At 46.6% G+C, this 18,059-nt stretch overlaps 1 protein-coding gene across 2 annotated transcripts in view; it reads left to right on the top strand.

Annotated features, from left to right (window-relative positions):
• Nucleotides 1-18,059, top strand: part of ATERDJ2A (DnaJ / Sec63 Brl domains-containing protein) — a 64,756-nt gene that overhangs the window by 34,120 nt on the left and 12,577 nt on the right. For both annotated transcript variants that reach the window (XM_086503700.1, XM_086503701.1), the window contains exon 7: nt 1,920-2,097. In XM_086503700.1, the coding sequence (XP_086359826.1) occupies nt 1,920-2,097 (178 nt within the window). The remainder of the gene's footprint in view (nt 1-1,919; nt 2,098-18,059) is intronic.

Raw genomic sequence — 18,059 nt, 5'->3', positions numbered from 1 at the left:
TAGAAAGAGAGTACCTGGTGCACATCTCGCAACGCCGTTTCGGGTTCCAGAGGTGGTCGGTTTGGCGGATTACCATTCGGTGCGAGCAGACAGAGTTACCACATTACGAGTTCCTTTTGAGTCGGATTGACTAGTTTCCCATTCGTCGCACACCACATTCTGGCCTGTTACTTGGATAACCTATCCGAGAACCTGTTCCCGACCAAGATCCTGCACCTGCTCGTTATTTCCTTTGAGACGTAACCATGCCAAAATACTTCTCGGAGTCGTCCTATGACTTCTCGAACAACTAATGCTACTTCTCCACTACCTTCTTCCGAAGCTTCAGTGGACGAACGAAACCTTTGACACTATATGCCCCCGAAAGTGGATCTACCCTCGAAAGTGGATGTCTTAATTCACTTTTCTTGCCGTTGATGAGCAACCTGTTATTGCGTAACTCTTTGAACACAATGGTTAAATGATGCCTATGCTCCTCTCCATTCTTCGAATAGACTATCATGTCATCAAAGAATGTGCCCAACACACTTTTGATGTGGACGGAAAATCTTGTCCATCATCCTATTGAACGTAGCAAGAGCATTTGTAAGACCAAATGGAATCAGTAGAAACTCATATAGACCGAATTTTGTTTTAAACACGTTCTTGTGCACATCCTTTGGCCTAATACGAATTTGATGGTATCCACTCTTAAGATCTATCTTGCTGAAATTTGCCGCACCCTCTAAGCGATCAAGAATATTATCAATCCTTGGAATGGGAAATCTGTTGTTGATGGTATTATTATTCAATGCACCGTAATTAATGCACATATGCCAAGAACCATCTTTCTTCTGCACTAGGAGCATTGGAGAGAAAAAGGGTTAAGAACTAGGTTCATAATCTCTTTTTGACCGTGTATGGAAGCCTATTTGGTGGGCTACAACCTGGTACCAAATCTATCTCATGATCCTCAGGCCTCTTCGGCAGTAACTGAGATGGTAATGAATCAGAAAAACAGTCAATGAACTCAAGCAAAAAAGCTGACCTTTCTTTATCTAACAAAGAAAAGTTTGACTGACAATTATTTTGAAACTTCTCGTGCAAAAATCAAATATGTAGAAAGATGATTTTTAGATTTCCTCTTCGTCGAATGTTTGGCAATTATTGCAAGATCCTCAACCAGAAGTTTTACATCACAATGAAGATCAATCTCTTGTTGCAATCAACTTGATTAAGTCACATTCCTTTGAGAAGTCTTTGAATGATGCAATGAGTCAAAGCAAAAAGTTTTGCAAGAAGCAAAACTTAAAAGTTCAAGACAAAAGTTCCAGCTAACTCAAAGACAGAAGATTTTTGGAGATTCAATTATTTTCCAGAGTTCTATCAACGTCAAAAGTCATTTCTTTAACCGAAGCTCTCATTTTAGATGGGAGGGAATGTCATGATTGTGACGTTCACTTCATCCACATGGTACCTTCTTGCACTTGATCCTGCTGCACATACAAAGATGGGCCAGAATGGAGACCCCGTCCTCGAAAGGGTGTGTCTCTTCGTCCAACGGATACACCTCTTTATCGAATGGTTGCACCCTTACACAGAATGGTCACGTCTCTACAAGGACTATCATAACTATTGGTCAAAGGATGTAACTCTTAGTCTAGAGTCATGTCTCTTCGTCAACAGACATGCCTCTTCGTACATGTCTTGCCATCTCCTATATAAAGGAGGCTATGTATTCATTCAATCAATCAAACATCTGTGTTCAAGTCTCTCAAGTCTACTTTATAGCTTTCAGTCTTAATAACACAAGATAAATAGGATGAAGTACTAAGTAGCAGCAGTAATCCTCACAAGCATTAATCATCTAAATGAAATTATGAGTTGCAATTTTTTATGATGTCTTTTGGCTCAGTGAACTGGTTTGCTTAATATTGCAGCAAAGTTATGGATGTCTTTATAAAGGCAGCAGAATATGTTGAGATGCCTGTTCGTCGTAGCGATGATGAACCGCTGCAAAAGCTTTTTATGATTGTGCGGAGTGAGTTGAATCTAAATCCGAAGAATTTGAAACAAGAGCAAGCAAAGTTTTGGAAGAGACATCCAGCTCTTGTTAAGGTATGCATCTTTAGAACCCTGTAAATCTTTGGTGTATATGCTTTCTTTCGACTCAGCTACTGCATAAATTTTAAGTGGCAAATTGCAGCAGAAAAAGTAAAAGAAACTTATGCAGTGTCACTGAACGGTTTAATCTATAAAGCATCTAATATCTATTGTCAGTGAGGCCTGCAGTTAGCCATTGTTGTGATGGGATATGCTGTTACTTCTGTTTCCCACTAAAGGTTGTTTTGGGAGTGAAGGAATAAGATTACCATCACGAAGTCTTTTTGATAGTTGCTGTGATGGACAGTATGCGATGTGTAGTAGCACATAGAAAGATTTTGATGATGGTGGCTATGCCATCATATCGTGAGGTAAGAGATTTGAGAGTTTTTTGGAGCAGAGTTATGTGTATCTGGCTGGCGGTTACACGGCCCTTTATAGGACAACAATCAACTCTTATTTGATTGCAAAACTAATTTGAATGTTGCATATATAATGTTGATGTGGCAGCTCGTGTTGTGCAAGGAGATAGCTCTCTCTTTGTGGAAGTGGTTTTGGTTGACAGATTTACATTCTGCACTTGAATCGCTTTATTTGTATGATCATCCCTCCTTTTTCAACGAATTAGAAGTAGATTTTGTGGATTGCAATAATCTGCAGCTCCCTTGATCAAGTATGGAATTACTGAGCTTGAGGTTTGGTGCCATCTGTGTGTGTAGAGATTCAATCTGCTGTCTTAGCAGTAACACACACTCTGATGTGGTACTGATGAAAAAACGTCTCTCTCTCTCTCTCTCTCTCTCTCTCTCTCTCTCTCTCTCTCTCTCTCTCTCTCTCTCTCTCTACAGTTAGCCATACAAGGAGATACAACATGCTGGTATGGGGAGATGACATCATGGTTTCAGGCGCATGGGTTCAGCATAGACAGGCTGCCACCATTCCAGTACTCATTGGATGCACCATCTCCCATTCTTACACGGTCGGAGATCACCAAGCTCATCCGCCAAGACCTGACCCAGCTAGACACCAGGAGGACATGGATACAACCAGCACAAGAACTGGGCACGAAGATGGCTTTCTACAGCGACCACCTTCTCCAGCTTACAGAAGATGGTTTTGTGATGAGACCCAGATACATGGATACCCACCTGTCTCATGGGATACAATGTGCTATTGGCCAATTACGCACATCGTCTCACCAGCTGCGGATTGAAACCGGGAGATACAGCGGAGTACCAGCAGAGGCCAGGACATGCCCCTTGTGTGACATGGAACCTGAGACAGAGCTGCATTACACATGCCGCTGCCCCGTCTACTACGAGATACGAGGCCGCTTGCATTGTTTGTTCAGAGAGGGTTTTGGACCACTCTCAAGAGTAATGGGATACGAAGATCAAAGATGCCTGAGTTTGTTCTTGCTCGAGCTGCGCAGACGCAGAGAGAGCTTGATGAATGGCGAGGCTAACCAGTCTCAAAGACGGATTACAGACTTCTTCAGAGGAGACACGGGACAACCGCAAGAGCCACTCCCACAACAGGGCTCCCCCCCGTCTCACACCAGAGGCACACTGATTGACCGAACGATTGAACTGGAGAAATCTAGGCGCCCACTACTGCGCAAGACTACACAGCATCGACGGAGGCTACGTCAGAAGATTCAGAGCACGCTGGCTAGGCATGCACGACGCCCGGTCAGACTACTAACCATGGAGGAAATTGATGAGATTCGCCAACGACCAATGCTAGATCTTTTGTGATTCGGCTATCCCAACTAGCCGCCCATTTTTGCTTAGTTTTCGGCTTAGCTCACATCGACCAATCTAGAGTCCCATAATATATATCTTTGTCTTGTACTGTTGATTAGGTTATTTTGTTACTCTGACTTTGTATCAGATCCACCACCTTGTAACTTTCTGGTCTCATAGGTCACTATGGCCTTTTGAAGACGTTAATATAACATTTCATTTCATTTCATTTCTCTCTCTCTCTCTCTCTCTCTCTCTCTCTCTCTCTCTCTCTCTCTCTCTCTCTCTCTCTCTCTCTCTCTCTCTCTCTCTCTCTCTCTCTCTCTCCTACCCCGCGCGCTGTCCCCCCCGCCGCCTCCCCCCCCTCCCCCCCGAACAGCGCTGCTCCTGCTGCTGCTCCCTGCTCCCTGCTCCCCCGCCCCTTGCTCTCCCGCTGCCCCTGCACCTGTCCCCTGCCCGCGCACTGACCCTGCACCCGCCCCCTGCCCGCGCGTTGTCCCTACACCCCCGCCCCCTGCTCCCGTCCTCTGCTCACCCGCTGCCCCAGCACCGGCCCCCCGCTCACGCGCTGCCCCTGCACTCCCGCCCTCTGCTTGCGTGCTGCCCCCCAATCGAGCATTCCGAAGAGCCCTGCAAGAAATTGAAAACAAACAGAGAGCGCAATATTCGGAATTTTACAGGGAATTACAGGAAACTCAAAAACTGCAGACCTCGTTTCTAGCGGCGACCAAGCATGAGGAAGCAGAATGATAAACCCGATCCTTAAGAGGATGCAATTCAAAAATGCAAAGAAGAAATGACAGAAACTATTAACAAGATCAACCGCAACCTGCTAGGCATAATAAAAATGCTTGAAGATCGTGTGTTTGCCCAAGAAAGCAAGATCACTGCAATGGGAGATCGTGTGACGGCCCAAGACGAAGAGATTGCGTCACTCAAGAAGGCGCTCGTAGAGGCACAATCACGAAACACACTTGAAGAGGTAGAACTGCAACCCTCAGTAATAGAAGAACTAAACTCAATCAAAGAGCAAGTGCGAGCCATCAAAGAGGGGGAAGAGCAGCACAAAGAGATGACGACTTCCTGGGTGGACGTTATTACAAAGACTCAGCAGAAGGCAGATGAAGCCCAGAAATGGATTGAGGTGGCCAAGAAAGGGAAAAGCAAGGAAACAACGTCGATACCCACCATTATCAACTTGACCCTAGAAGAGGAGCAAAGACGACGTGTGCGCTCTCTACATGTGAGAATTTGCGGTCTTAAAGACAAAGCTAATGTAGACGAAGAGGTAAAAGAACTCATGGCTTTGATGGGGGTTCATGAGCCGATGCACTCAAGAGCTTGGAGAGTGGGCAACAAGAAAAATGGGAGCAATGGGGAAACCTCGAAAGAAAGGGCACTCATCCTCCATTTTCTCTCCATGGAAGCAAAGAAAGACTTTTTGAAGAAAAGACCAACTCTTAAAAAAACGGGTATCTTTCTCGGGGATGACCTTACCCTCTCACAGATCGCTCATATGCAGGAGGTAATGCCAGAGTTTAGAGCGGGAGATGGAAGAGTGGTGATATTGGAGCGACACTCCACATGATGGTGTGAGGCCTATGGGACTGCACTCAAAGTTGCTACCTGGAATTGTAATGGATCTATGCGTCTTGATATAGGTGCTTTTGAGGAGAGTTTTTCGGGGAGAGACATCATCTTCTACTTTGAGACGCATCGGGCCCCTGGGCAGTCTATACCTCACATTAGTGAATACAGATGGGAGACAGCCTGTAGACAGGAGACACGATCGGAGCACAGAGGGCGGGGCTCGGGAGGAGTGGCAATGTTATTCAGGGAGGAGCTGCAGCCATTGATACATATAGCTCGCAGGGATGAGCAAGCTAGGTACATGTGGGTGAGATTGAGAGCAGAGACAGGCAGATATCTTTACATTGCTATTTGCTACTTTCCCCCGAGTACGTCAGTATATGCACCACCTAAAGGACAATCCCCCTTTTCTATCTTGGATGATGACATATGGGAGTTCTCTAGAGATGGTGACATTATGTAATGGTATTTGCCTATTCAATTTGAGAATAGCGGAATTTAATGAGAGTACTTTCAAGAAATGATTTTGTGAGCATAGCGGGTATACATAATTGAAGATAGCAACATAATCATAGCAATTAGTTAACTTGGCATAGACAATACTTTTGCAAGAGAGAGAGTTTAGAGAACATGACAACAATTGAGGACCGGATTTATGTGGAGCCGGTCCCCCCTCCAATAGGCATTTGTATTATGATTTCTCCCATAAAGAGAGACTTGTTACAATACAGTCTTTGTGTTCCTTGTGACCTAGGTGATGCCATGAAGATGGAAGGCTTCATGCACCACAAACATAACATAAACTTGAAGAAAGCTTTAACTATCCCAAGCCTCAGTCCCAAGACCTCAAACACCTTCGAAGGTGGAGAGAGCTAGCAGGGAATGAGGGTAGGGAAGAGGAAGAAGAAACATTTCGTAGGAGAAAGAATTAGTTCCTCACTTATCATACTCTTGTTGCTAGCATACATAATAGCATAGTAATGAAGAAGAAGGAGATGGCAAGCTTAAGCATTGAAGCATGGCTCTTGGTTGGATTTGCACTCCATAGCCAAGAGTGTTGGTGTAGGCTCTCAACCTCTACTTGCTTGGAGAGGGAGCTCTTGCACTTTGCATATCACACAATGAGAGTGCTTGTGAGTGTGTGTGGGTGAGTATACCCCCTAGGCACCCCCCTAGCTTGCTTGGGTCGACCCCCCCTTGTAGCTCATGCCTGAAGCTCATTGGACCCCTCCAGGCCTAGCCAATCACAAGCAGGAGCCATTACAAGCAACATGGGTAGCCTTGGGACAAGTGTCCCCCTTTCCCCTTTGAGAGAGAGGACTTGATAAATGCTAAAACAATTAGATAATTCATGTAATTTATCATTGGACCCCTTTGAAGCCTAGCCAATAGGCTTCAAGCAACACATGAAGGTAACATGGGTAGGGGCCTGACATGTGTCCTTGCTGCCTCTTCAAGATGGGCTTCCCTTGTGTGTGTGAGTGGGTGTTCTCTCTCTAGGCCCTAGGAAAAGGGCTCGCCCCCCCTCTTGTAGGAATGCTTTTGACTTTTAGGTGATCAAGCACCTTACTCACCAAGCATGACAAAGCACTTGAACTAGGGGGGGTTCCCACAAGCATCTCAGGCAAGCTTCTCAAGGCACCTCAAGTACTTTAATCATGCAGCAAGTCAAGCACCTCAAGCATGGAGCCAGTCAAGCACCTCAAGCATCTTAATCAAGCACCTCAAGCATGAAAAACACCTCAAGCATGACAAGCACCTCAAGCAGGACAAGCACCTCGAGCTTGGGCCGGGTTCCCACCTCAAGCTCAGCCCTAGCTTACTTAAGGTCAAAAAGACTTTTACACACATTTATTGGAGGTCTTCAATGAAGCTAACCCTAAGGTCTTATGCTCCATTGGTTAGCCTTGCTCTTTGATAGACCATCTCCCTTTTGGGCCCCTTTACATTGGCCCCGTGTTGAGATAGATCTAAAAGCACATACCTATATCTTAACACTTGTTCCCGTTTATTCTCCCACATTAAGTGATCAATTTAATATGAGAAAATCATTTGGGTTAGTTAGATATTAGATTTTATGACACATTATCATTCTAGGGGACTTCAATGCTAGGACTGCCCATCATCAGACAGTGTTTTATGATACCTCAAAGGAGATGCTGAGAGAGTTGGATGTGGTGGAGATAGGCCTATCTAGACGATCGCAAGATGGGGAATATACTGAATATGGACGACACTTGATGGACATGGGGACTGCACATGGATTGGCCATCTTGAATGGCCTACAGAGATTTCCTGTTGCGGGAGGTTTCACATGCTTTCCACACAGACACGGAGCCAGCACAGTGGGTTATGTCATGGCACAGCGGAGCCTCATCTCTAGTATCCAGGATCTCACTGTTGGGCCCATACCTGTTGGGGTGGCAGTGGATCATGCTCTTGTGTCATTGACCATATCTTTCCAGTTCAGTGTAGCACACATGCCACGAGCAGCTGCCCCTACTCGCTACACCTTCACGCGGGAGACGGATTCTGTATACATAGATGGGATATACAGACGCTTGTGCACTGAGGAGCCAGGACGACCTCTGGAGGAGCTTACTACTATACTGACACAGACTTTACATGATGCAGCAGCAGAGGCATACCCACACACTCAGCCTGAGCAGAGACGCCGTTCTGGTAGCATGCCCCAGAACAACCGGTATGATGCGGAATGCCGCGAGACTAGAGCTAGACTTCAGAGGGAGGTGCTTCTGGGAGACATCACTCACAGGCAGTCACAGATTGACTTCCGACGCCTAGTGTGGCGGAAGAAAAGGGCATTTTTGGCTCGACTAGAGCAGGATCTTTACCAGCTATTCTTGAGTCAGGACTCACGTGAGGCGTGGCGGCTCTTTCATGAGCAATCCCCCCCACCTGCCATTACCTCTACAGAGACTTGGGGCCAGTACGCATCATCTTTGTACACAGTTTCTAGACAGCTGCCCCTCCCCGACCCCCCCGATCCATGCCCACACACGTGCTTTTTTCACCGCTGAGACGGTGAGGAAGGCCATTGACAGGATGAGGACTGGGAGAGCATATGATCATGATGGCTTAGTGGCTGAGCATTTCATGCATGCCAGAGATCTACTAGCAAAGCTTCTAGCAGTTATGTTTAACCGTGCCATGTGTGAGGGCTTACCTGATACTTGGAGCCTTTCTACGATTGTACCCATCTTCAAGTCAGGAGACCCTATGGAGCCTGGGAATTATCGCACTATCATGATTGGACACACATTGGCACGATTGTACTCATCCATTCTTGAGCAGCAGCTGAGTAGATGGGCAGAGACGGAAGGGATACGTGCAGCTGGGCAGGTAGGTTTCAAGAGAGGCTTTTCTACTCTTGACCATATCTTGACACTCAGAGCCATCATTGAGGAGGGCAGATCACATGGGAGACGGATCTATTGTAGCTTTGTGGACTTCCGCAAAGCATTTGACACAGTATCCAGAGCTAGATTGATGCGTAGATTACAGGAGATGGGAGTATCCACAGAGCTCATTTGGGGGATCATGGCATTGTACAGGTCAGTAGTGGGGCATGTACGCACCCCAGAGGGTTTGTCTGCACCGGTTCACTCCACTATTGGTGTGAAGCAAGGCTGCCCGCTCTCTCCTACTCTATTTGGTATGTATGTGGATGAGGTTGCTGACTACATTGAGAGAGATGGTGATAGAGGTGCACAGCTGGCAGGGACATGGATTCCACTATTGCTCTATGCTGATGATATTGTGTTGATCTCCGACTCTCCAGAGGGGATGCAACGTCACTTGGATGCTCTGCATAGATTTGCCCACGAAAGTGGTTTGTCTGTCAACCTTGGTAAAACCAAGGTCATGGAATTTAATAAGACCCCACAGTGGATCAGGAGGTCAGCGCCCGCATTCACATACGGCCAGGAGACGGTGGAGTACACAGATGCTTACACTTACCTTGGAGTGGTTTTTAGTGGACCAGCATTTTCACTGAGGAGATTAGTAGAGACTAGATTGACCAGAGCCCATGCAGCATTGGGCAGATTAGAGAGGATGTGTTCATAGGTTCAGTTTCAGGAGCCTCGGACGAAGCTCTGGCTATTTGACACTTTAGTGGCGTCTGCATTGCTCTATGGAGCTGAGATATGGGGGCCTTCATTAGATCTTCACGGGAGGACAGGTCGCACTGATGGGTGGGGGGACATGGAGAAGCCTTTGGTCTCTATGATCTCACGGCTCATTAGAGCCAAGGCTTCAGTACCACGTGCCATTATCCGAGCAGAGATTGCTGCCCCCCCACTTGTAGTGGAGGCGCTTACCAGATCTGTCTCCTTCATACACCGCATGTGGGAGCTTCCAAGAGACAGATATGCCCGCCTTGCACTTGAGTCCTCTCGACAGTTAGCCATGCAGGGAGATGCAGCATGTTGGTATGGTGAAATGACATCATGGTTTCAGGCGCATGGGTTCAGCATAGACAGATTGCCCCCCTTCCAGTACTCATTAGAGGCACCCTCTCTGACTCTTACACAATTCGAGATCACCAGGCTCATCCGACAGGACCTTGCTTAGCTAGACATCAGGAAGACACGGATACAACCAGCGCAGGAGCTGGGCACGAAGATGGCTTTCTACAGAGAGCATCTTCTCCAGCTTACAGAGGACGGTTTTGTGACGAGGCCCAGATACATGGACACTCACTTGTCTCATTGGCCAGATACGCACATCTTCACACCAGCTGCGGATCGAGGCTGGGAGATACAGTGGAGTACCAGCAGAGGCCAGGACATGCCCCCTGTGTGGCATGGAGCCAGAGACAGAGTTGCACTACACATGCCACTGCCCCGTCTACTACGAGATACGAGGCCGCTTCCACTGCTTGTTCAGAGAGGGCTTTGGACCACTCTCTAGAGTCATGCAGTATGAGGATCAGAGATGCTTGGGTTTGTTTCTACTCGAGCTGCGCCAACACAGAGAGAGCTTGATGAGAGGAGAGGCTAGCCAGTCTCAGAGACACATCACAGACTTCTTTAGAGCAGACACTTGACACCCGAAGGAGCCACTACCACAGCAGAGCCCGTCGCCTCACACCAAAGGCACACTGATCGACCGGGCGACCGAGCTGGGGAGATCCAGACGCCCACGACTGCGGAGGACTACACAGTATCGACGAAGGCTGCATCAGAGGCTTCGGATCACTTTGGCCCGACATGCACGACGCCCGGTTAGACTACTGACCATGGAGGAGATTGATGAGATCCGCCAGCGACCGATGCTGGATCTCTTGTGATTTACCTACCCCAGCTAGTTGCTCTGCCCCGTTTCACACCTAGCAGTCCAGGATTCCATAGTATATTTGTTTTGTCATTTTGTCATTTTGTTACTCTGACTTTGTATCAGATCCACCACATTGTAACTTTTTGGTCTCATAGGTCACTTTGGCCTTTTGAAGACGTTAATATAACATTTCATTTCATTTCATTTCTCTCTCTCTCTCTCTCTCTCTCTCTCATCCATACCTAGAGATAGCTATTTTCTTTAATGCAATGAACCCCATTGTAATCACAACTTTCAGGAGTCCTAAGAGCTGTCAAAGCATTTTTTTTTCAGTTTATTTTTGCTTTATGCCTTCATAGCATTGATACCCAGGGAGGAATGTGATATGGATGTATCTGATGTGTCCTATAGGTCAGCTTAGCCTTCAAAGAATGCTAATAGATTCTGTGTGTGTGTGTGTGTGTGTGTGTGCATGCAAACCCTAGACCACAGACTTCTATCTTCCACAGTCCCCCCTTGGGCGAGGGGCAGTCGTGTGGGGGGGCGTGTAGGCGTAGCCCGGCCCTGCCCGGCATCATGTACCCACCCTAACAGCAATCATGGCCTGTCTCTGCACGAGCAACGCGAACTTGGGAGGTACAGATCAGCGAGTGTGGCTGTTCTGAGCTGCAGGCACAGCTATGCTGCTGTCTTAGCACTAACAGGTTTTCCTTGTTTCCAAGCAGAGGGCGAAAAGCTCGTCTGTTCTGAGCTTTTGTTTTGTAGTGTTGGACAGAGACTCCGAGTTGGAAGTGTACCAGGTTTTTGAACCTTTGAGTATTAAGTCTTTTTTTCGATAGAGTTTTTCTAGCCCCATTGAAGCTTCAATGTCTTCCTATGGAACTCCAATATCCCGCACACACAAGAGTTTTCTTGGCAAGAGTTTTCTTGCGGTGGCAGTTGTGCCAAGGAAGGACCCCATCATCCGCCAAGGTGCAAGGATTACAGCCCTAGAGGCTCAAATCCAAGAGCTCATCGGGGAGAATGAAACATGGAAGCAACGCTTGCGTAAGCTTGAGGATACAAAGGAAATAGAGAACCAAGCTTTGCTTGCAAAAGCATATGAAGTCGAAGCCTCCCTCACCAAGACCGGAAAGAAGCCCACGAGGCAACACATAAGAAGATCGACACCGAGATACAAGCGGTCTTACAAGAATGCTAGCTACAAGAATCCCTTGGTCTCATGGTCAGTATTGGGGGGGGCATGGTGCACCGATGAGGACACCCTTGAAGAAGCAATCACCAAGCTCAATGAAATTCTTCAACTAGTTTACATCAAACCTGAAACTATCTCTTGGATCAATGACACATATAGGCATGTGCCGCCTGAGCATTGTATCCTCAATTTCAAAAACAAAGAAGAGTGGATGAAGATACTATGCCAAATCCACCTACTCAAGGGGAAAAGGTTTGGATCACTGAGAAACTCACCACGAATCAACTCAAGATTAAAGCAAGCGAGCTTAAAGAAGATGCACGAAGCATGGAAACAAGGAAAATGGGTAGTTTACGGAGGTGGGACAACCATCATCCAAGAGTTTCGAGCTCCCAAACCAACTCCTCTTTCACTTGTCCCCCCTTAGGTTTTTGTTCTTTTCTTTAACTCTCCCAATGGATCCTTGGTCCTTAATTGATATGTATCTAAGGCATTCACTTAGAAGGAGCCATTGTAATGTTTCCCGTGGCTCATATATGACCTCGATGGACGATAATTCTCTCTCTCTCTCTCTCTCTCTCTCTCTCTCTCTCTCTCTCCAACTCACGCTGGATGGTTTTGTGATCAGACCAAGATACTCATCTATCCCACGGGATACGATGTGCTATTGGTCAGATACGCACATCCTCACATCAGCTAGAGATCTAGACAGGCAGATTTAGAGGAGTACCCACTGAGTCTAGGATTTGTCATGTGTGCCAAATAGAGCCAGAGACAGAGCTACATTACATATGTCACTGCCCAATATACTATGAGATACGAGGCCGCTTTCACTCTCTATTCAGAGAGGGTTTTGGGCCTCTTTCTATAGTCATGACATACCAAGATCAGAGATGCCTTGGATTATACTTACTGGAGATTCACAAACACAGAGAGGACCTCTTGAAGAGGGGCACAATGAGAGAGATCCAGCGACAATGGAAGATCACAGATTTCTTCCAGTCACAGACAGAGGAGCTCGAGCAGCATCCACAGCATAACAACTCCAGAGGTACCAGAGGCATACTGCTTGATCGGGCGATAGAGTTGGGATGGTCCCGTCGCCCACGGATGAGACGGCCCTCTCGATATCGACGCAGACTGCGATAGAGGATTCATACCATATTGGCGCGACATAGGAGCCGTCCCGGATATTGATGTATATGTATATGATGCCTCGATTGTCAGAGAGCTCCATTGTATCAACTCACCCTTTGTCTTCCCTTTGTATCAGCTTTCACCCCACACCTACCCACTATTTTCTTTTGAGTTCTTTGTACTTTTGTACCTAGACTTGGTATTAGATTCACCACATGTAACCTTTTGGTCTCATAGGTCATTTTGGCCTTTTGAAGACGTTAATATTACATTTCGTTTCATTTCATCTCTCTCTCTCTCTCTCTCTCTCTCTCTCTCTCTCTCTCTCTCTCTCTCTCTTTATTAAAGTTCAGTGATTTAAAAGTGAGCCCATCCTCACTTGGACAGCTACCACGAGGAGAACACAACAGAAGAGTTGAGATTTTAACTATATGTTAAAGAATCTTCGTGTCCTGACCCTGGATTTATTAGCCAATCCCACCCTTACTTCATCGTGCATCGGGCGTGCTCCCATCTTCATCGCTCTGTCTTACAGGGCATAAGCCATAAAGAACCCGAGATTACACATGGGAATTTGACAGAGAGAACACCTCTTGGTGGGTAGGCAAAGAAGATTTGGACAAATTCTTGGCGGAAAAGTTTGCCAGAGTGGAGTACAAACATCAACTGCAGGTTGACACATTGATCATACCCCAGAGACCCAAGATCTATGAAACACCTGAAGAATTACCCGATTGATGAGATTTAGTCGAGATGGCAAGAGGCCATTGATTCTCCTCTCAGGTTGGGAGAAAAGCTGAAAGGACAGACGAGTGTAGAAAAGCAGAACCTGTACTCACAGAAAGAACTGGACAAAATTCTTGAAAAGAAGAACCAGAGGACCACCAGAAGACAAGCCATGGAATTCCAGAGCAATTCCAGAGCAGCGAAGAGTGCAGAAGAAAAGGAAAGACGAAAGCCGAAGTTGTACAAGACCTTGTGAGGACCGACCCTGATCAGATGGAAGAAAGTACCGAACTTTGCAAAGCATGGGGCAAAGTGCCAGTCTCCAGACCAGAAAGCCCGTATCTTCTTTGATGGAGAAGCCAAGACCAACTTCATTTCAACCAAATTGGCGGCTTGACTTGGAATTACGCTCGAGGAAATGGGGCCACTAGACGGGATGTTGCCATTACACCTGTCATTAGCAAACTACGTTTGCATTGTCAGGGCTAGGACACGAGGACTTTTACATCATGCCTTTGGAAGGGTGTGACGTCCTTCGAGGAATCCCTTGGTTCCCCAAGAACAGTACCGTGGTTGATCAGAGGGCAAGGAAAGCCATGTTGAAGAATGAGAAGGGCAAAGAGATTGTACTTGATGTAAAACTGAAAGGCGAGTTCGTCCCACTTGATGAAATCCAGTCTTTTTGAAAGAACTGAATGATGATCAAAGGTCAAATATGTCTTGACCTCGAAAAGGAACGACAAGATTTTTTGTAAGCTCAGACTGACTATTTCCTTGAGGGCTTACGAGGCGAGTTTCTTTTTTCTCGTCGTGAAGATCACACGATTGATTTGATTCTTGTAGTACTCCACCACCTTACCGAGTTAGTCGAGCCCAAAATGAAGAAATAATGAACAAGGTAAAATAACTTCTTGAAAAGGGTCTCATCCAACCTAGCACTTCACCTTTCTATTCATCAGTGTTGCTAGTACCAAAGAAAGATGGATCTTGGAGAATGTGCATTGATTATAGAGCTCTCAATAAAATCACCATAAGAACGGATTACCTATCCAAGGATCAATGATATTCTTGACAGACTTTAGGGGTCCTCTTGTTTTAGCAGAATTGATCTGAAGAGTGGATATCATCAGATCCGAATTTGCTCCTAGAGACGTCTACAAGACAGCTTTCAGGACGACTTTTGAGGTTGTATAAATATTTGGTGATGCCATTTCGCTTTACGAATGCTCCAGCAACATTCAAATTCAACCGTAGGATGGATAGGATTTTTAGAGAGTACCGATCGTTTGTGGGCACTTGCTTTGACGACATCATCGTCTTCTCCAAGAGTGAGGTAGAGCATAGACACCATCTGTTATAAATTTGGCAGACACTGCGACAACATAAACTAGTTGTAAATGCAAAAAAGAGCGAGTTTTTCTTGCGCGAGATGCACTTTCTGGGACACATTGTCTCAGCGGAAGGTATAAAGATGGACCGAGCCAAAGTTGAGACCATTTGTGATTGGCCCTATTTGAAGAATGTTCATGAAGTTCGAAGCTTTTTGGGTTTCTGCTCCTATTATCGGCAGCTCATTCGTTAATTGGCAGAGATAGCTTCTCCTTTGCATTGGTTGAAGTCTTATCTTTTGGATTAGAAGACTCAATGGGAAAAGTATTTACCCTTGGTGGAGTTTGCCTACAACAACACAATTCATTCTTCGATGGGGAAGGTGCCATTTGAGGTAGTCGAGGGTGCTAACGAGGTCCCATCATTTCTGAGCGCCCGATCCCCTTCCTTGAACTCCTTGGTCTTCTTACTCATCTGGTCACTGTCAGAAAAGGACGAGCTCTCTTCCTTTGAACTGCTAGATGGCCTTCCATGCCTTCTAGACTTTTTAAAAAATCTGCTTTTCTTGCTTTTTCTCTGCTTCAAAAATGTTATCTTTGGTGTCAGGTTTGAGACGTTTTCAGGCTACTAGGACACCCATCAAGCCCTTGAAATTGTACAATAGTTGACGTTGCCTTCTTTGGAGATCGGTTCACAGAACACTCCAAGGTGCGAAGGGCAGCATCTTACTTGAAAGGAGCTGCACAAACATGGGGGTCTACTCTGTTGTTACGCACAGAAGCACCCCTCTCCAATTTCCACAAGAGGACTAAACTCAACTCGGAGGATAGAGGAGGGACTTTGGATCCGTGCCTAGAGAGAGTCTGATTAGAGGACCGGCAATATAGTCTCTCTCTCTCTCTCTCTCTCTCTCTCTCTCTCTCTCTCTCTCTCTCTCACTGCAGGGGAGGAACAGGGCCACTTTTATGCTAGCAGGAGGGCAAGTAGAGGTTGTCACATCATATGTATATCTGGGAGTCACTTTCTCTACTGTAGGAACACACTTCACCATGGGGTTAGCAACCTGCGACAGACTCACTAGAGGATACGTTGCTCTAGCACAGCTTGAGAGATAGTGTCACCAGACACACTTCCAGGAGCCCAGAACGAAGGGGTGGCTATTCGACACACTAGTCACACATTCATTGATATATGGAGCAGCCTTATGGGCACCAGGCCTCGCCACATCATGGTGGACACGGATAGAGCGACCACAGGTCATTATGCTCTCATGCATGATCCGTAACAAACCCACTGTTCCAGACTATCTGCCTCATCTATAGACTTAGAGAGATGTTACCAGTCCAGCTTTCACACAGAGCATTCATGGCGTCCAGAGAGCTAGCCGAGGCAGGAAACACACTCATGGTATGCATAGGTCAGAGCATGGCTCAGAGGACATGGACTAGAGATGGACAGACTACCACCCTTTCAGTATGATATGAATGCCCCACACCTATGCCTCTCACATAGTGAGAGAAACAAAGTCATGCGACAGGATCTTTGGCAGCTCTACACACAACGGACATGGATCTCAGCTAGCCTCTCATCGAAGAGGCTCTACTACAGAGAGCATTTCATGAGCCTGTCCACAAACGGGTTCATACAGAGACCGAGGTTTTTCGTAGCCTTCCTGCCACATGTCGCCCAGTTAGCCTTGGGACAGCTTAGAGTAAGCTCACATCGCCTTGAGATAGAGACTGACAGACCGGTTGGGATCCCCCGAGAGGTGAGGATATGCAGACCATGCAGAGTAGAGATAGAGTGGGAGGAGCACTTTGTATGCAGATGCAGCGCATATGCAGCCATCAGAGAGCGGTACCCATCCCTCTTTGGAGAGCCATGCTCACTTCGCCAGCTCATGGGGACAGCAGATCAGCACACACTGGGCCGCTTCTTGATTGAGATCTAGAGGCATAGAGAGAGATCCCTACAGACTACACAGAGAGGAGGACTACAACAGACCCACTTCATAAACTTTTTCTAGAGATTACCTCCACCATCTGCTACCTGTAGAGGGGTGACACTAGAGCGAGATGACAGACTCAGAGCTAGCCGCAGAGAGCGAGTCCCGTAATTTCGGCTCCCCAGGCTCCACTACAGAGAGCTAGCAGAGATCATAGCTACATATGATCGAGAGTGCACAAAGTGACTCTCTCGCTTTTGAGCAGACCCCGACGGATTTATTCGAGCGGTGCTCGCCTCCCCCTCATTGATGTACGCCATCCTCCAGCCCATGTATGATCTTGGATGGACCTAGTCTATGCATATCATGCTTTGTATACCTGGCGCATATAGGATGCATCTTCTTCTAGTGATAGAGCTCCATTCTTCGCCATCCTCACACTCCCCAGATGATACCTACCCACTAGCTTAGGTGTTTTATTTTCATTTTCAGCACTGTTTTGTTTTGCTGATACATGAGGACACGCTACAGTTGTACATTGATTTGTCTCATAGACCGAGTTTGGCCTTCTGTAGACGTTCATATATTTCTCTCTCTCTCTCTCTCTCTCTCTCTCTCTCTCTCTCTCTCTCTCTCTCTCTCTCTCTCTCTCTCTCTCTCTCTCTCTCCCCCGGTCTGTATGCAGATGTCCAACATGTGAGCATACAGAGCCTATATACATAATCGCTTTTCACAAGACAACTCACGCTTAGAGTGGTCTCGGAGTCGACATACCAAAAACAATTGGGTCGCTTCTTGATAGAGATTCAAAGATAGAGTGATTAAAAGCCCCACCTACTGACATTTAGAGAGGGGTCCCCCTATTGCAGTCAAAAACGCCCCAGAGAACTAGAATACAGGGGCCTCTCTAGAGAGTGCATCATAGGGCCATCCGAGAGAGACGACGACGACAAGAGTAGACCAAATAGAGGGAGATAAAGCTGGCTTTCTCAAACCTTGCTGTTATGCT

The sequence above is a fragment of the Adiantum capillus-veneris genome, chromosome 27 (genome assembly GCF_014529385.1).
Source record: "Adiantum capillus-veneris isolate H3 chromosome 27, ASM1452938v2, whole genome shotgun sequence".
Taxonomy (NCBI): Eukaryota; Viridiplantae; Streptophyta; class Polypodiopsida; order Polypodiales; family Pteridaceae; genus Adiantum; species Adiantum capillus-veneris.
This window is presented reverse-complemented; position numbering and strand designations above follow the sequence as displayed.